This window comes from Bombus bifarius, unplaced genomic scaffold (assembly GCF_011952205.1).
Source record: "Bombus bifarius isolate JDL3187 unplaced genomic scaffold, Bbif_JDL3187 scf7180000007975, whole genome shotgun sequence".
Taxonomy (NCBI): domain Eukaryota; kingdom Metazoa; phylum Arthropoda; class Insecta; order Hymenoptera; family Apidae; genus Bombus; species Bombus bifarius.
In genome coordinates this window covers 1,393,916-1,412,674 of record NW_022884361.1, presented here as the reverse complement: position 1 = coordinate 1,412,674, position 18,759 = coordinate 1,393,916, and the positions used below count along the sequence as shown (strand labels likewise).

The window sequence follows — 18,759 nt, the reverse complement described above, 5'->3', positions numbered from 1 at the left end:
CAGTTAATCGCGAATACCTTACATATTCGTATCCACATACATCATCCCCATCGCGCATACCGGGTGTGCTAATGGAACTATTACGGAAACCGATTCCACGCACGTCCGTACATCGATCACATCCAACTAATCACGATATCTCGGCCGGGTGACGATTCTAATTAACTCTGTGAAAGCTGTAGACTTCTGCAATGTTGTGCTTTATACCAGTTATCGAATATCTTCGATATTTCCAAGATTTTGTTCCATTCGTTTTCGACAATTCGGAACATTCAGAACTACATTTTATTCCAGCGGAAATGTAGATATGAATGCGGTTTCGCTCAAGTGTACGAAAGTTAGCTAATAGCTTTTAGAAACTCACGTTTCGTCCAGGTTTTCTGGAATAATATTATCTCAAGACATGCGCATTTTAAAAATCAACAGTATTCTAATGGTCAAGTTCTATCAAGCGGTGTTTTCTATGCAAATAACGTATTTGGTAAGCTGATGTATCGACTGACGAAGAAGCACGAAGTTGAAGGACAATTTCGAGAATATGCGAATTTTGTAATTTGTTTGAATGAAAATATTCTTCCACAAAGCGTTTCTGCACGGTTTGCGATGTATATAAAATTATCGTTTCGGTTACATAATTATTGAAATATCTTTTCGATAAAGAGTTGTCGAGCTTTTTAAATTTCTCGTTACATGTAACTAACATCTTGTAATTCTTTAACATTGTTCTATCACTTGCAGGAAATTGAACACCGACTATACACATGTATAAATTGCCCTATTTCAAAGTAATTTCGCTGTGCTATTTTTAAAGCGTCTGTCCCATTTAAAAGAAAAAGAGTAAAACCGAACGATAAAACCATTCCATCAGCAAAACTGGGGCACGTTCGTGGAATAACGTATACTTGTATTTCCACCGATTTCTAGGAAATGAACGCCAGTGAACCGCGAACCATAGAACGTGAAAAGCATTCGAACGTAGATGATGATGACCTCGAACAAGGTATCTCGATAAGTGATTACCAGCGATCATCTTTTCTTCCGACTCATTCTCTCGTTCTGCTCTCGACGAATTTCTTCCACCGATTCTTTTCAATGAAACTCTCGAAAACACTTATCAGACTCGGCGTCTGTGGGATTTCCCTTATTACGCCCTCGTACCGCAGAACAAATGAGATTTATCATAAGCAGCCGACCTCGTGGATAAATCCTAGCCAACCCCCTGTGAAGCGGAAAGGAAGAATAAAGATAGAAGGGGTGGGTATAAAGAAAGTACAAGGTATAACAACGAGGAAGACGGGCGAAAGGGGGAAAAAAGTCGACCAGAGGAAGACAGTTGGATGGGTATGGCAGCCGTAGAATGTAATTTGAAAAGTTTTCTCGTTAAATTGCGCAAAACGCACGCGGTACGCGGCCACGGGACAGCGGGTCGTCCAGGAACAGGGACAAAGTGGACGACCAGCATCGGGGACAATGACGAGCGCGCCAACTGATTTTAATTATGGAATCTGCGTAGGTAAAACGCTCAATTTTCCCATCATTCCGCTGCCTTTGGCCCTCTTTTTCGGTTCCACCTGGTCCTGCAATTTCAATCGAACCCACTCACACCGGCTCGCGTCCCTCTGCCACCCTGCTGCAGTCGCCACCCTCCCTCCTCGTTCTATCTCTGTCTCTTTCACCCTGCGCGATCGATTTCCACTCGACTCCAGGAAAATATCGACGAATGTCGAATTACGATTCGTCCGTGTTCGTCGAATAACAAATAAAACGCCCGTGTACTTTTTCCGATCTTCCGTAACGTAACAGCAGGAGGGTAAAAATGGCCAATGGTTGTCGAGATGTCGGCATGATCGGTATTATGTCTTTCAATATCACCGTTGAAATTACATTATTATTGCATTATACGTGTTTCGACGAGTGAGAAATGCAATTTTCAAGCCGAACGCACTGTCAGCGGAGTTTTTCGATTTTCATTCGTGGCGCGTACAGGAACAAGATTCGAAAATTCACTGAACGATGGATAAAAATCGAAGAAAGCAATAAATGTACATTAACACTTGCGAAACTGCATCTTGTCCTTCAAAAGAACTTCCTTGCTGGTGTAGTATATTTTTCTAAAAAAGAACCTACCAAACTCTGTTTCCCTTTGTTCCTGCCTTGTCCACCGTTAATTATCCGTCTAACCAGACAATTTCTGGGAGCCTTTCGCTAAAAGGCGAGAGAAAACAGACCGTCGTCCTCCAATTATCAGAAGCACGAGCCGATCTTCTTTCAGTGGGGTGAAAAGAACGAAAGAATACACTTATCGCCGCAATTGGTCTACCAGCGAAAGTGTGAAAGCATTTAGTTTGGCGAATGAATCCAAAGTAACAGCACGGCGGCCGCCATCCCAAATTGCTAGCCTACGTTTTCTCCCTTCCTATGCACGGCGGAGGCCAACGACAAAAAAGCACGTGCAACGCGTAAAACGGCCAGCCGGAAAATCGGAACGCAGGGGAGAAACGGTAGACCGCGTGGAGCAGAGGAAGCGTCCGTGCTGGACAAAGGTGAATGGGCAAAGAAAGAGATCGCGCCTAGGGCAGCAAGAAAGATAGAAAGGTCGGTTTCGCTGTTTTACGGGTCGTAGTAATTACGGTTTCGGTGTTTTCCGGTGTTAACAGTTGTATCTGGCCCTGACATCTACCTGGTCCCTCCATTTTCCACCCTCCTTGCGGCTGGCCTCGCAGCCGACGCAATTTTCCAATTCGGGAATAACGCTCACCAGCCGGGTCCTCCCTGCTTATTGTCTTCGTTTTTCTCTACCCTCGTGTCCGCCAGTTTTTCACCGGATAAATACGTCCCAACCACGAACCTTGCGTTCCAAATTCCAGGGCCGGAATTTCGCTCTCGATGATGCGTACGCGTAATATCTCTAAGTCCATTGGGAACGTTGCTTCGTTCTCACACGTTGGTTACTATTTGCGAGAATACGTAATGTCGAAAGTTGAGTCAGGCAATGAGATAACGATGATAACAACAGATGGGGAGTTCAAATGACTGGAGAAAGTTCGGTTTTGTAAATTTAAAGACGAAGGTCTGAAGGTAGTGCGAAGGTAGTGCGAGTGTAGATTAGAAATTTGAGACTTTCAGGGCCCAGTATCTCGCAGTTTTAAAGAAAATACCCCAATACTTTGCAAGGGTTTTAGCGAGCTTCATCAAGGGTCAAATATCACTCTGATACGTGCTTTTCAAAGTATCCCATCGTTTCGCAGGCATCGCAGCTACCTTCGTCAGGGATCGAATGACACTGCGGTACTCATTGTTACACGTTGTTACACATTGGTACACATCGCTGATGCTCAGGCCAGTTCCTTTTTTTAAAGGAATATCCAAAGCATCGTACTTAACTTTATCAGAGATTGAACGATGTACTAATACCGAATATCAATGATACTAGTTTCGATTATCAATTTATTATTCTGTACGCGTCACACTTAAATACGCCAAGTATGTAGTGGATGATATCGTTTATATTCGGACGATGTCATAATTGCGATGATATCGTCTTCATGGTGGGTTTTCAATTTTGTGTGGACTACGCGAGAATATCGCGTATCGAACGATGAAATATCTCGACTCAAACATCCACGGCGGAGAGAGCGTTTCACCCTCCGCGAGGAAAGTCTTTCACGCTTTCGATGCAAGAGTGTTAAGGGTCGCACGAGTACATCGTTATAACGTTAATTGCCATTCGGCGTGCACACCGGTATTGTGCGACGGTGTTTCAGACTTTTAACAGCGTTCTTTCTCGTTACGATAATGGCAGTGTAAGTAAGAAGAAGGGTACAGGTTTAGAGTGTTTTTGTGGAAATTCACGGTGCCATTTGCCTTCGCGTAGAAGCCGGAGTTAAAACAGTACGACGCGCTGTAACTTACATTCAACGAAATTCTTTTATCGCCTTGACTAATGAAACATGCCATTCTTTTTATACATTAGCCCAGTAAAAAATTTCAGATATATTCAATTTCAACCGGCGCGAAAGCTGCGAGTTCTCATCTCACCTGCAAATTTAAGAATAATATGGCGAGAAAAATAAAAAAAAGAAGGAGGATAAAAATATGTAGCGAATTAATTTGTAAATCTGCTTGCAACTAACTAACGACCCTCGTCGTCAACGTGTTCCTCGTAACGTTAAAAAAATTTGTGAAATTTGTCGAGCACGAGACGGATTTTCGAAAAACGTTCCATCCGCAGACAGATCATTCAAAGAATTTAATTACCTCGTTAAACGCATATCATCCGCGCGTATACCCATGACCGAATTATAGCGACGTGTAACTGCAGGCGGAAAAAATTTCGCAATAAGTGGCGTCGTTGCGAATAGACTGGCTAGCAGGATCAGAGGATCATCCAAGTTAGGTGAGTGGATTCGAGGGCCAATAGCAGGAGGGCCCTCAAAGTAGCTCAACGACTCGTTATAAATTGTCGTCGATTGCTCCACCTTGAATTCTACAGAAACGACGACGTAATGGCGTGGAGGAGAAGATCGTCGGGAGGATGGGGATGCCTCTATCGGGAAGTTCCTTCCGACTGGTAAAGGAAGGAACGGAACGAATTAATTCCGTAAGGACGAAAACTCGAGAACAAAGACGAGATGCAGGATTCAAAGGACGCAATTGGATTCGAAATCCCGATTCGAGCAAGGGACGCGCTTACACAGGGCTATCTCTTTACTACACTGCTGATACAGTGGCCAACTTGTCCTACCCTGCGTCGCCATCCTTTTTTTTTTTTGTTACTTGCTTCTGTCCGGGACAGGCGCGAGAGTGTGCGAAAATTGCAGCGGAAGCTGGCGAAATCGATAAGCTTTTTCTGCACGTGCAAGTGATTTTCTTGCGTGGCAAATTTGTCTGTGAATTCACGCATTTTAGGAATTTATTGAACCGAGTGAAAAAACTTTAACTGCTACGTTATACACGGTGCGTCTGTATAACATGTACAAACGGACACGAGCTAATTCCTTATGAAAAAACAAGAACGAGACGTGGAATAAAATTTGTTCATTTAAGGTTTAATTTTCGAGAAAATCGAATTTGAGAATTTATCCAACATACTTAAACATGGTTAAAAGTACGGACTAGACAGGACTAAATAATCGACAGGAGGTTATTTTTTTTTTCTAATTATTATATATTATTCCATATTCCATAATTATTCTATATTCCATATTATTCCATAATTTTATTCCATATTCTACTTTTATTTTTCATACAGAATCACCTCATGCCCACTTGTACGCATTACTCGGCCGCACCCTGTATATTTATAAAATCGATATAATAGGTTTTCGCTCTTTTCTTTAAAGAAACTGGCTTATTTTAACGCGATAGATTTCGATCAGAACAGCGTCATTGACTTTTTATAGCCTTTCGATTCTTCATTATTCGTACGATTAGAACGATCTACGTCAAGCGAGTAAAAGAAACCCTTCGTGTTAATCAACTGACTTTCCGAACAATTACTATCGAATTAATGTAACAGCACTTTGTAGCGATATCCCATTGAGAATACACAACTTTTCCATCCAATCCAATATAAACTTGCAAATTCCTGAATCATTATTATACAATGTTTCCGGTGCATCGTAGAATACGATGATTCACGGCGAACTGTTTAAAATTTATCGAAAGGCTTTTCTTGCGCTGTTTAAATAGCAGGAAGGCAAACAATTTGTCAATCGTTTCTTGCGAGTCTGCGAGGAACGAGGCCTGCGTAGACCGCTTTCGACAAAGTGCTCTCTAATTACTGTTCTCCGCTGAAATATCACCGATCGCAAGAAGTAGCTAATGATTTCCACGACTGCAAGGCCACAGGAAAGAAGGGCAGATCGAATTCACTGCGAGGGAAAAAAAGAAAAAAAAAAAAAAGAAAATCGCCACGAATCAAAGAACTTAATTGGATTTGCGAGGAATCGACTGTGTTTGAACGAACGAAACGAATCCCGCTTCTCAAAGCGTTCGCTCGCGATGGGCGTACGTCCGCGCGGTATTTCGCCCGTCTGAAGAATTTCGGGAATCGCGATTAAGAATTTGCGAAACGAGGTTGGAAACTGCGAAGCGGTTGCTCCATATTTTGCATAATTTGTCGCAATCTCGCGTAGTGCGTTTCAAATAAGAAACCGAGTTAGGAAACTGTGAAAGGGAGACGGGACGAAAATTCTTCTAGCGAGTTGCAACAAACTCTTCATGCATCAATGATGTATACTTACGCACCTGATTATTTTTGTAATATATTTACACTCGCCCGCGAAAATATTTGAATGTTCATATACACATTTTATGAATATGTCATGTATGTGAGACTTCCACATCTTTGAACTGCATTAGCACTGTTATGTACATGAGCGACACGATTAAGGAAACTATCTTTTTAAGTTTAAGATAGAAAATTCTTAATATTTCTGCCACTTATCGACGACAAAATTTTTCCCTTTTACAATTTACGTAATAATAAATTTCGAAGCTCTTTCGAATTTCTGATAAAAATTTTATTGAAACGAAGGAAAGGATTTGATTTTTTTTCTAATCCGACTGGTTTTCTAATTTGTCTGGTTGAAATGTCAAATTGCTTTTTACAAAAAGTTTCGAAAATGTCAACTGAAAGTCGCCTGGGTTTTCTTATTCCCCACGAATTACGCGGTTCCAGAGAATTTCGTGAATTGCGATTAATAGTTTGCGAAACAAGGTTACGAGCTGCCAACTACCTAACGTACGCTTTGCATAATTCATTGCGTTTTCGCAATGTCGTGTTCACGAGGCCGATTAACCGGAGACGTAATTTATGTCAGAATCGCCTTTTCATTCGCTTCTACATTCTTAACAGTCGTTTGTATTCCGGAGTTTCCGTGAATTAAACTTCACTCGCTAAATTCCTGAATTTTATCGTGGGATAATCTTGACAAAACTCAATTTTTCTTTCTTATTTTTATTTTGGTATCCCAGACAATAGAAAAATTATAGTCGAAAATTTGACTTATCTTTTTTCCATTGGTAGAATATTATACATATATCCTAGATGTAGGTGGCATAAATTCTAGAAAAAGAGAAATTCCACGGTAGAATGTGTATTTGCAGAGGCATGACGACTGCAACGAGAATTTATTAGGTATGTTTACAGAGCAAATACGCGAGGAAAGGAAGCATTTGAGGAAGATATTTACGAGCGTACTAAGAAAGATAGAAGGTGTCGCGGATTAGTTCTAGAACCCAGAAATACGGGAGTCTGCACTTTATTGTTATGAATATACATTTGCGAATTAAAATGTAGCTTTAGAAAACCTTTTCAAAACGTGTGTGTCTCGTCTATCAAAAACCTTGCTTTCGAGCCACACAACTTTTTAAAATCCTCAGCTCCCTAAAAAATTTAATTCGTCAAAATGATGACGCAACCTTGCAGTTCATGTATTACTATAGCGCGTTAGTATTACGAATCGTAGAAATACACGTATATGTTTTATTCAGATCCACATGCGACCCTCGCTCGACAAAAATTTCACAATCTACCTTTCGATGGTCACCATAAATTTACAGGAATAAATACGCCGATATTTCTAGCTGATGCCAGCTGAATCTTGAATTCCAATCTTTCCTTTCTATCTTTTCTCTCATTGCGCCCTCCTACCTATTTCTTTTTATTCTTCTTTCGCACAGTCTCCACTCTTCCTGTTCCCGTCTAATCCATATTCCGGCATTAGCGTCTCCCCTTTCATTCATTTTCTTTCTTTTGTCTCATCAACACCACGTTTTAAACTCTTTCCCTTTGGTGATTCGTTCGTTTCCCTTTTCCTTCGTATTCCATTCATCGTGTCGTATTTCTCTTTCCTTTAATCTCATAGATCCGGTGGAATTCACTGCGACTATTTTTTCGCCCTTGTTCCGATCTTTTTCTTCCCGGTAGCTTCCATTTTCCTAACTTTCGTGTTTCTCTTGTTCCAACGACGCCCCTTATCCTCCGTTGACATTTTCATAGCGCATATTTCGCATTTTATTCAGCTTCCCGACGATTCTCCAGTTTTTCCTTTGAAAAGCACCCGAGAGCACCATAAACACCACATAAATGTTCCTTTATCGTTTCCTGTTTTCCTCCCATATTATCTCCTTACTTTTAATTTCCTGCCATTTTTCAAGCACTTCCTCCACCCACGTTCAGATTTCCCTTTCCCATACCGTCATCGGTTCTAATTTTCTACACCGCTTCCTCGTTTACTCTACCAACGTATTTCTTTTGCCACCGTTCAATAGCGCCGTATATACTCTTCTTCGTTCATTCTTTCAACGCTATTTCCCCGGACCCCCTTCAATTCCTCTTTGTCTTCCTTTCTCCCCTCATCTAATTGTCTTCGTTTTGACCCTCATTACAGACCATTTTTCTCGCCTCTGGTCGCCTGCCGTTCTCGTACGACAATGACTCACCGCTGTCTTTATTTTTTCCTTACCCACCCTCCATCTATCGTCAATCGACCGTTTTCCACCTATCGTCGATTCCTTCCAGACTCGTATCTCTTCATCCACGTCTCCGCGTTGACCTGCTCCACGCGTCTTGCTCCGACGTTTCTCCAACGTTGCCCCTATCTCTATTCAAATCCATTCCCATCCCATCATTCTCCGCCAATCTTCCTCGCACCCCGTCTGTCTGCGTTTCCCTTTGCTACTTGCATGCCCACACCCTCCTCCTCGTCCCGTCCTTCGTTCAACCTTTCGCTTTCTCCCTCTTTGACCTCCCTCTCCCCGGAGGATCGTCCACCCCTTCACAGGCCAGAGTGCAAGCATCACCTCCGACGGGCGCGTGATTCCACGTGTGCGCTTCCCCGTGACAAAGCCAGATTTAAGCTCCGCTTACGAGTCGGAGCTTTCCAGCTGGCTCGAACCTCGCCGGGTGCTCTCTACTGCTACACGCTGCCGCTGTATAACGATTTTCCTCCTCCTCCTCCTCCTCCTCCCTCCCCCTGACATTTCGTTATCAGCCATAATAGACTGCGTTTCGCGGGAGCAGAGCGAACACGCCGAGATTTAGAGAGACGCTCTCGGGATGTCCCCGCGAACATCGAATGACAAAAAAAAATGGATAAAAAAGAGAGAGAAAAACGAGAAAGGATAGAAACGAGGGAAAAACCACGGGAACACAATGGCCGCCCTTTGTGTCGCGTAATGTGCCCGGGACTGTATCGCCTGCTTGCCAAATATTTCCCTGTTGGATCGCTCGCGTTCGCCCAGCATCCGTCTCCTGTGACTGCGGTCTTTGAAGACATTTTGTCTTCCAATGTAACAGAACTACATTTTTAACAGGTGATGTATCGCTTTTATGGTTTCGCGTGGAATAGTTCTGTTTGAAAAAAAATACAGTTGACCTTCAAATCTGTTCGAAGCGCTTCTTGAACACACTTGAAACCGTTCAGTCTGTTTAAGGAAATCTTGTCCATATTGTACGTTCGATTCTTGAATTAAAATAATTCTTAAAAATCTACCGCAATTCTTGTTAATAGTTTTAGGGACTATGAAAATTTATTCGTTGAAAAGATTAATGTCGGCTTGAATAACGCACTCGTGCATCAAGAAATGTCGAATAAAATTCGCCATGATTAAAATATTTTTTCTCCCATAAAAATCGACCATTATATTACAACACGAAATTTGTTAATAGTAAGAATTTTATACAATCCCAGAGATACAACTATGTTTGTTCCTTGATAACAGAAATAAAGTACGAGTACTTTGTACAAAGGCTTTGATGATTAAATCGACGAGGCAATGAAAGAGGAGATCGTAGGTTTACGTTGCTGGTAAACGACAGAAATAGAGTGAAAAACGCGGTACTGTTATCAGACTGAATTAACGAGCGAGAGTGAACACTTTGCGCCGTGTGCCGCTCTCAAAAGGCAACAAATCCCGTTATGTTTTCGTGTATATTCCGACTACTTCTACGGCTAGGATCAATCTTATCCGCGATAATGCGAAAATCGAGTTTACACGATGGGCGACACACATTTTTCTCCCTCTTTGTCACCTAAAAGGGGGATTTCTTTCAAGGCCAGTGGGTTAACTCCTGAAAACGATCGATCATATCATATAATACACACGATACGATAAGACATACAAAAATAATTTCGTCGTAAGCCACGTTATTGGAGGCAACGTTGATTGCAAACAGCCATTAATCCTTGGATATAAAGAAGGGCAGTTTCTCCTCAGCAATTCGAATAAATAACATGTAAATTCATGCGTTGAAAATCGATTGCGTGTATAATACTACAAGAAGTACTATTCGAGTGATCATTAACGAGTGTTAAGGAATCAAAAACAGATACGAAATAAATGTGCGTTCACGCGTAATAAATCTCATTCCTGATCGAGAGAAGTGCTTTCCATGTAATCGATTTTCCTTTGAAACTTATCAAAATCCTTAATTTCTTTAATTTTCAAGTTAACCAATCGCGAGAGGATTTTTGATAAAAATACTTTTCTCTGAAATGGCAAAGACAATTCAAACGGAGCCAGGGTATTAATTGAATGAATTGCCAGGGGAAGGTCCAGATGAACCCTGTTTACACATCCCTCGACGAGAGCCAGAGTTTGACAGAGGAGGAAAAAGGATCGATCGATCGCCAATAGGGAAGTCAAAGGGGGGAAAAATAAGGCACATCGAATGACAGAAACACGGGGGACAAGGGAGAAAGAATGAAATAGAAGCTTGACACCCCTCCAGTGTGCAATTCTGACGAGTTGGTGATTCGATCCTGAAACAGGACTCAGGAGACAGCATAAAGCTCGCTCTACGCTCGTTTGTCCTTTCTTTCTTCATTTTAACCTTACCCATCCTCTCTAACCTGGACACTTTACGATCGTCCGTCTGTCACTATTTGTCTCGCGAACTTCTCCGCCTTTTTGTTCCGGCATCCCGATCTCTTCCCCTTAAAGATTCAATTTAATTCACTCACCATGAAGAGCCTTCAAATATGCCTTGCCGGCATTGATCAGCTGCCTCGCCCCCGGGTTGAACTTGTCCAGGATGTTCTACAATCAGAAATGTAAAAGGTGTTTGGTAATTTCCAGTTACATTTTAAGTCTCGACGTGGTTAAAAAGAATAATTTATCGAGAATCGAGAGTAAATTGGCAGAGCGGATTGTTTTCGACGTTAAATACATTCGACGCGATCTCTTTAAGGGTAATAATTAAAAATGATTATCGCCAACTGGCAGTTATCATGGAAATGTGTTTTAACAATTTTCTGTATGAATGTATTGTATAGATGCGGGTAGAGAAACAAATGAAACAAATGCGAAATGAATTGGTTATTAAAAATTGGTTATGAAAAGATTGGAAGATGTAATTTAGCATAGAAATACAGTCGTTAATTGATTTATTATTCAACGGCGTTACAATGGCTAACAAATTACAGATCAATGGTCACTTTTAATCCGGATTCAATCAATTTATTTTCGCCTGCATTTTGCGTCTGCGTTATCGTCGAAATTCTTAATTGGATAAAATGATAGATCGCGGGATGCAATAAAGAATGCATTCAACAACGTTTGATTTCATTGCGACGGTTTTTCCTAGTATAAATAGATATCTACGCAATGATAACTGCGTTTAAATGCAGAACCATCAGGCACACGTCTTCATCAGACCTTGATCGATAGCTGACCATATGGGGAGTGTTAACGAGTGTGAGTTAATCGGATTACGTCACTATGACGAATTAGTTTCTCAAGCAAAAGTCACGCTTCAGGGTCTTGGAATGCGGTCTACTTCGCCGTGATTGCACTCCTTAGGTGAGGAATTTACATTCTCCGAGGCTACTACTTTTAAATATTCTCAGTGCTCTGTGCCCGACTGTATTTAACGATAATCCGTAGTAAATCGATAATTTTGCGAAGGAGATAATTCTGCTACTATCATCGAAACTACGATTTTTGCTTAAGCTTTAACGAACAGTTCTTTGAGAATAACTATATTCCGCGGTTCCTTTCCAAAAAAAAAAAAAAAAAAAAATAGCAAATTACTGTCATCGAAGTGACACGTTCGCAATTTTACGTTACTCAAGTTTCATCAAACTCCATCAAGCTCCATGAAGGATATTCTTCGAAATCAACATTTCTATTTTGTACCATCCACGACCACCATCTTCGACGTTAGATCCACCTTATACCAAGCTGGGAAATACAGAAAGGTTTACTCGTTGTCTCATCATTGCCTCGTTGGCAAGATCACGAAACGATCACGTTCCCGGTGGACAAAGCTCGGTGCAAGCAAACGGAGCAGAAAAGTAAACCGAAACAATGTCGACGGAACTTGGCGGTCAGTTGATGGGGCTGACAGATGCTCCAACAAACAGGATCCTCGAGGACACGCTATGCCGCGTCTGTGGACGAATAACGAGAGCCACTGGCGTGGTTGCATGCTATCAGGGTGAACGTATACGAACGCCTGCGGCATTCCAGCTTTGAGGACGAGCGTCCGCCGTCTTCCTGCGTCTATCTCTTCCTGCAACCTTCTCTCATCTCCCTCTCTTTCTTCCTAGAGCTCCTTTCACTCGACGGCATTCAAGGCGGCGCCTTTTACTAGCTCACTCGCAGCCTTTGCTTTACGTCTCTCCTACAGACTCACAGCCTACTACTGTCTCGCCGACTTACGGAACAACGGAACCGGAGTGTTTTGCCAAGGGTTGAGAGGTAGCAGGGAGCGCGATTAACGCCAAAAACACCGAAACTCTAGCGATACCGGCTAATAAGGGGCTGCAGAATTCGCCACGGTGACGTTGATCCTCCGTAACGCCCTTTTCCTGCGCTAGAACCTGCAAGAATGGAACAAATTGCTTCGCGGGGGGCGGGGGGGATGATAATAACGGCCTACCTCTGTCCCAAGTGTAATGATCCGTGTACTTTGAAAAGTGGAGCAATTCGAGAGCTTGCGGAGCAAGCAGATTCGCAGAATTTTGAAGTTTCGTGGGAACACGACCTGCATTGGAGAATGATTGCTAATAATTTTGCGGATTCATACTTGGAGGCGTCAGTGTTTTGCAGTTGGGAAAGAGATAAAATAGGATTTGGAAGTTCAGGAGATGTCACGCGGTTTGTATATTGTTGTTGGTTATCCGATTTCGCGTGTAAATTGTGTATATGCGGAGGAGTGAATACGCGTTGAAGATAAACAGAATCACGGTCGAATAAATTTTCATACGCCGCGGGTAGAAATACGCTTAGGAACAAACAGTGTTTCAAACTGGTGTTAGAATCTTACGTAAGTTTCGCAGTGGCTGGGAAACAGTGCTGGGCAAAATTTTATTTACCTAGTAATATATAACATGTAATAAATATATACAAATATATATAATAATATAAATGTATAAATACTTAATAAATAGTAAATAACAAATTAAAGTGATATTTCACTTGTGAATAAGAATTAATTATCTTATTTAGGTAAAAGTTATTTTAAAACGATGCGAAAAATGATTTATTTCTTATCTATTATTCGCAAATGAAATTTCATCTGCAGTTTTAACTGAAAAACAAATGATGATATATGGATAAGTAGTTTTTGGTTTCGTCTTATCCGTTTCATTCTGTACAATGAAAAAATCGTGGGATCGATACGGTTATTTTTCAATAGATACATCACAGTCCACGTTTGCTTTTAAAATTACTCGCTTCTCGAACAAGCTGTCTGAAAGTCAATTCAATTTTGGCGTATTCGTAGCTAACGAACGTCATTAAAAATTACAAATTATAATTTACAGAAATGTTATATTTGCCTAAAAATTAATTTGCTTAATAATCGATAAATAATAAATGAAAATAAGTAAAGATGATAAATAATAAATGAAAATAAATAAAGATGATAAATAAAAAATGAAATTATATTTGTAAATAACAATTAGTCTCATTATTTTAAATAATGTATTTAGACTTCTCGAAATAACAAATAATTTATTTCTGTTTTTATATTTTCACTTATAAATAACAAATGACTCTCCGTTGAAATAATTATTTAAATAAAAATTTATTCAATGATGCCCGACATCTCTGCGAAGACGCATGAATTTGGTTCGATATAATACATTCGAAGAAATTGTCGCAGTTCTGCAAATTATATCTATGTAACGGAATTACATAGGTTTTTGATTACATTTTTTGATCACGGAACGTGCTACAAAAACCTGTGGAACATTCTGTGTAGAAATAGTAATTCCACGCTATTCTGCGTGGATCAGCTCTATCCCACGATCGAATAATCATCAACCGTCACCATAGTGACTCGATAAATTGAGCCACGTTTCAGTCAGACATTTATCCGAATATCAAACGGAAAATTTTGAATGAAAGCGTATGGTTGAACCATAAACGAAATGGCAAAGCTGACAGTTATTGTAAAGACAAGCAACAGGAATTGGAGATGGTAGAAAGTTGAAATCAGATCTCGGAACTGAAGGAATTGCGGGACAGACTTCGAAGAATGACACGAATGTGACTCGCTCGTGAGTTAGATAATACCGCGTGTCCTCCGGCTGAATAACGAATTAGAGTGTAGGACAGGAAATGTCTTTGCTTATCACCATTATGTAATTTGACTGGAAACGTGGTAACGCGACCGGTAGAGCGGTCAAAGGGCTAACTATTCTCCCAAGGTTAGTCCCACTGGTGCATCGTTGCTGACTCGAATTCGAAATTCCAGTCCTGCAGAGATGATCACAGCGGATATACATACTGTCCACCGCACTATGCCGCCATAATCCGTGGAGGATTCCGCTTCTTAGATTCGAACAGGATTTTGGTAATTAGCTGCATTTAGTAAAAGCCACACATATTATCATAAGATACAGCGTGTATTATGTTGAAACGTTTGTACGTTGCTAAATTGAGAGATCTATCTGCTACTTTCAAATTAAGTGTATAGTTAAATAAGCTTAGCGATACAATTGAAATTTGTATTTAATTATTCATATCGTTAGTTTATTTTAAAGTACCGATATTTACAACGTTTCTTTTGCACAAAAAGGTATTTTTTGCGATAATCTAGCTGTGATTCAACTTTTGTCCAACGCGTTCTTCGATAAAATTCGAGACAAGTCTAGGTGAAATGGTCTGAAGCAATACTTGCGTGGAAGAACGAATTTGTATAAAAATTCCCAAGTATTTACAATATTTTCATCCGCGTGCGATCAGTGTTTCATAACGTAGCTATTAATTCTTTCTGCAATTACGAAATCTAATTCCCCATAGAAATTTAATCGAAAGAAACATCGAACGAAACGTTTTCTACGACACACGGGAACTCGTTTGAATCATGGGGCTTGGCTAAATCGTTGGAACGCTGGGCGCGATTTCGCGGGCACACGGTCGTTAAAGCTTGGAGAATTTCGTTGAACGTCGCGTCGGGGCGAGCGTTTAATCCGAGCGATTGCCATTCGAGGGGATCGACGGTGTCACGAGACAATCGTTTCGCAGTGACCTGCACAACTGTGAAACGGTTCGTTCGGACGGCCGAATCGGCCCGAGGCCAAGCGGTGTCAGCTTGGAACGTGCACGAGGTGAACGAACGATGGAAATTCAAGTGGTCTTCCGCTATTCAAGAAACGACTTGTTTGCTCGCCCGATATTACGCCCCATTAGGCAATATTCCGCAGACGAGACGCGACATTTCGCAAACGTCCAGCGGCCCAATTTTTCGCCGGGAACGTCGTCCTTGCTGTGTGCACTATACATGTATTCTCGACTTCACGACGTAACTCTTACAATTCGGTAAGCGTAGTTAGTTTGAAAAGTCGCGTATGTTCAATATCGATTTATATTGCATATACACTGGCTCGCGAAAATATTGCCAGACTTGTCCACATCTCTTATGAACATATTATATGTGTTTTACATATGTGTAATGTTACGCGTAACGTGTAAAATGTGTATATGTATACATATTGTGAGTAATAACATCTCTCTATCATGGTTATATTGGTAGAATTTGGAACATTTCTGAAAATATATACAGGAGTTCCAAGATATTTAATAGAAGTAGGTATATATTTTGCAGAGGTTACAAAAGTATTTAAACGGGCATCATCTACGATATTAGTAGATCTCAGTAGTCGATTGGATCATCATTAACACTTATTATATACTTTGAGTGTTTATTATATACGTTTATGAGTGTTCATAAACATTCGTGATCTAGATTATACATGAAAATTATATTTCCTATTAAAAATACAAAAGTGAAGACTTTTCATTGATAATACTTATAAACTTTCGGAACTGTTCAACAAACGTTTAACATCTATCTGCAAAAGATATTTACGAGAAATTCACGATTCGAATCTATCAAATCTGCCCCAAAATTAATGTTTCTCCTTTTTTTTTTTGTAAATCCTTACACGTAGTTTAAATCTACTCGATCGGTGTTCGAACGTACTTGCACTGTAGGTATTTACACGTAACACTACTCACGCCGATACGATTGGCGCAGTTGAAAAGAGATTTAAAGCAAACGTTCCGTTCGCGGTGGATCGAAACAAACGAATACGCTTAATGGAATTATCGGACAATCTAATGGAATCACCGACTCGATGACTTGCGAACGGTTTCAGACTACGTTAGTCGGTGAAGTACCAATTGCCACGCGAGTCGGCAAATTTACCCGTAATCCTTTCAGAGAACCGGTTTCCTCGTAAAGCACATCATCCTTGACCTGGCCGCGTCGTGAAAAAAATATCTCGAAGTACCGTACGTCAACGTTAACCACCATGATACGTTTGGAAACACTAATTTACAGCGCCTTTCTGTCCTCGACGGACATCTACGAAAAAAAAAAATTAATATATGGTTATCTATGATGTTTAAAAGTTGGAAATCTGGCATCTTTTATCGTTCGATTTAGGAGGATACAAGTAAGTGGATGGTGTATAGTTAATTCCACGTGAATCGAAAGCTTGTCGTCTACAGTTGACCTAAAGAGTATTCAACCATATGAAATATTTCATACATCTTTAATATCCATTTCTAAGAAATATTTCTTATTTTATTCAAAAATGTCGGAGTAATCGTTCGAACATGAAATATAAGGTATAAAATGGGGAATTATATTTTACGAAACAACTATGAGATATTCATGCATGTGGATACTTTTTTCGCCAATTGTATTTAGAGAATATTCTCCAGGCGTTAGCTTTGTTTTTTGTTCGGAAATTTTATCTCAAATGGACGTAAACAAAAGCATTTGAAGGCTAATATATGTCCCATGACAAAAATACATTTTAAGCGTGATACTTCGATCTTCCAGCTTTTCATATTCCACGTGAACGTATAAATTTTATTTTCGAATATACTATGAATACTGTCATTTCATAGGGGTGCATGGGTAAACTTATTTTATGTCATATTACCTCGCATTCCTGTAATAAACGCCAGAGCGTAATAATGGCGCAATATCTCACTGGCTAGTCGGAACGTCGAGTTATTTTTCCGCGGGACGGACATTAGACAAAAATTGTTGGTACAATAGAGGGAACGACAAATTGCACGTTGCGCGCAGCTGACGCGCCGGAAGATTTTCATTTAACCAAATATTAGATCCATCGTGCATTATAAAATAAATTACCTATACTCTGTACTTCTTCAAGTAAGATTCTTACAAGATAGAATTTCAATAAAACATCGTGTAAAATATTGTAGTAGTCGTGTTTTCAGTCGAGAAAAATTCAGCGTGACAATTCGTCGAATTTCGAGAGCAGAGTCGTCAATCGTCGTTTCAACTTGCAACGTCCGAATAAAAGATGGATCATCGTGAAACGAAGCGGAATAGAAGCGAACAGTATACTTCGATTTCAAGCAATACCGTTACAAGTACGACTGTTATACCGCAGTCACAATGGTCTCTCCATTGAGAACGTTTTATTCGCGATAGAAGTGCCTGTTCCTTTTGTCCCTCGTCTTTTTCGATTCGCGGTAAACAGATCACGTATAACCGCGTAGAAATTCAGCCTAACAGACAAAAGAACATTTTATAAAGATGCATCATGGCCGTATCGACGCCATTAAAACGTCGAGCCAGGATACAGAGGCGACAGTTAGAAGATAGATGAACGGAATTCATTAAACATTTCCACATTTTACATTACGATGTAGTTTATATCTTGTTTCTTCAAAATTTTATATTTATCTTGAATGGTGAAATAACATGTTCTGTCTCATAAATATTTTAAGACGAAATGTGCCTATTAAGGTATTCGTCATCCTCGATCACTGTCGCGATTTCGCATACTTCAAGGATCAACCGGCGGCAGTCGATGATTGAATATAGTCAGCCGATCATTTTGGGTCGAATTACCATGTCGAAGGAAGCAATATCGTACACGACAATATTAAATAAGCCATATTCGCTTAAGTCGATTCAGCCGATCCGACCCATGTTTAATTTGAATTAATCCGATCGCGACGATCGACAACTTACGGTTTTATATTCCGATCGGATTCACTATCGAAAGAGTGTCAGGGATCAGTGCGATTAATTTTGCGTGCAAACTGTACTCGGCTTTGTACATGTACCGTATATAAATTAATTTGATTAAAATACGAAATTACACGGTAGTATTAAATTTCTAAATGCTTTGACAATTCTCGAAGGCAGAAGAACTTCAAACACTAATACGATTAAAGCTTTGGAATAATTTATTAATTGTACAGGATTCTTGTGTCAATGGAACGGATAAGTTGATATTTTATGAAAGATAT

The 18,759-nt window shown here is 40.3% G+C and overlaps 1 protein-coding gene across 1 annotated transcript in view; it reads right to left on the bottom strand.

Moving 5' to 3' along the window:
- LOC117217255 overlaps nt 1–18,759 on the bottom strand; it is a 162,866-nt gene that overhangs the window by 83,988 nt on the left and 60,119 nt on the right. Inside the window, exon 3 of the mRNA XM_033464728.1 lies at nt 10,971–11,046. Coding sequence (XP_033320619.1) covers nt 10,971–11,046 — 76 coding nt within the window. The remainder of the gene's footprint in view (nt 1–10,970; nt 11,047–18,759) is intronic.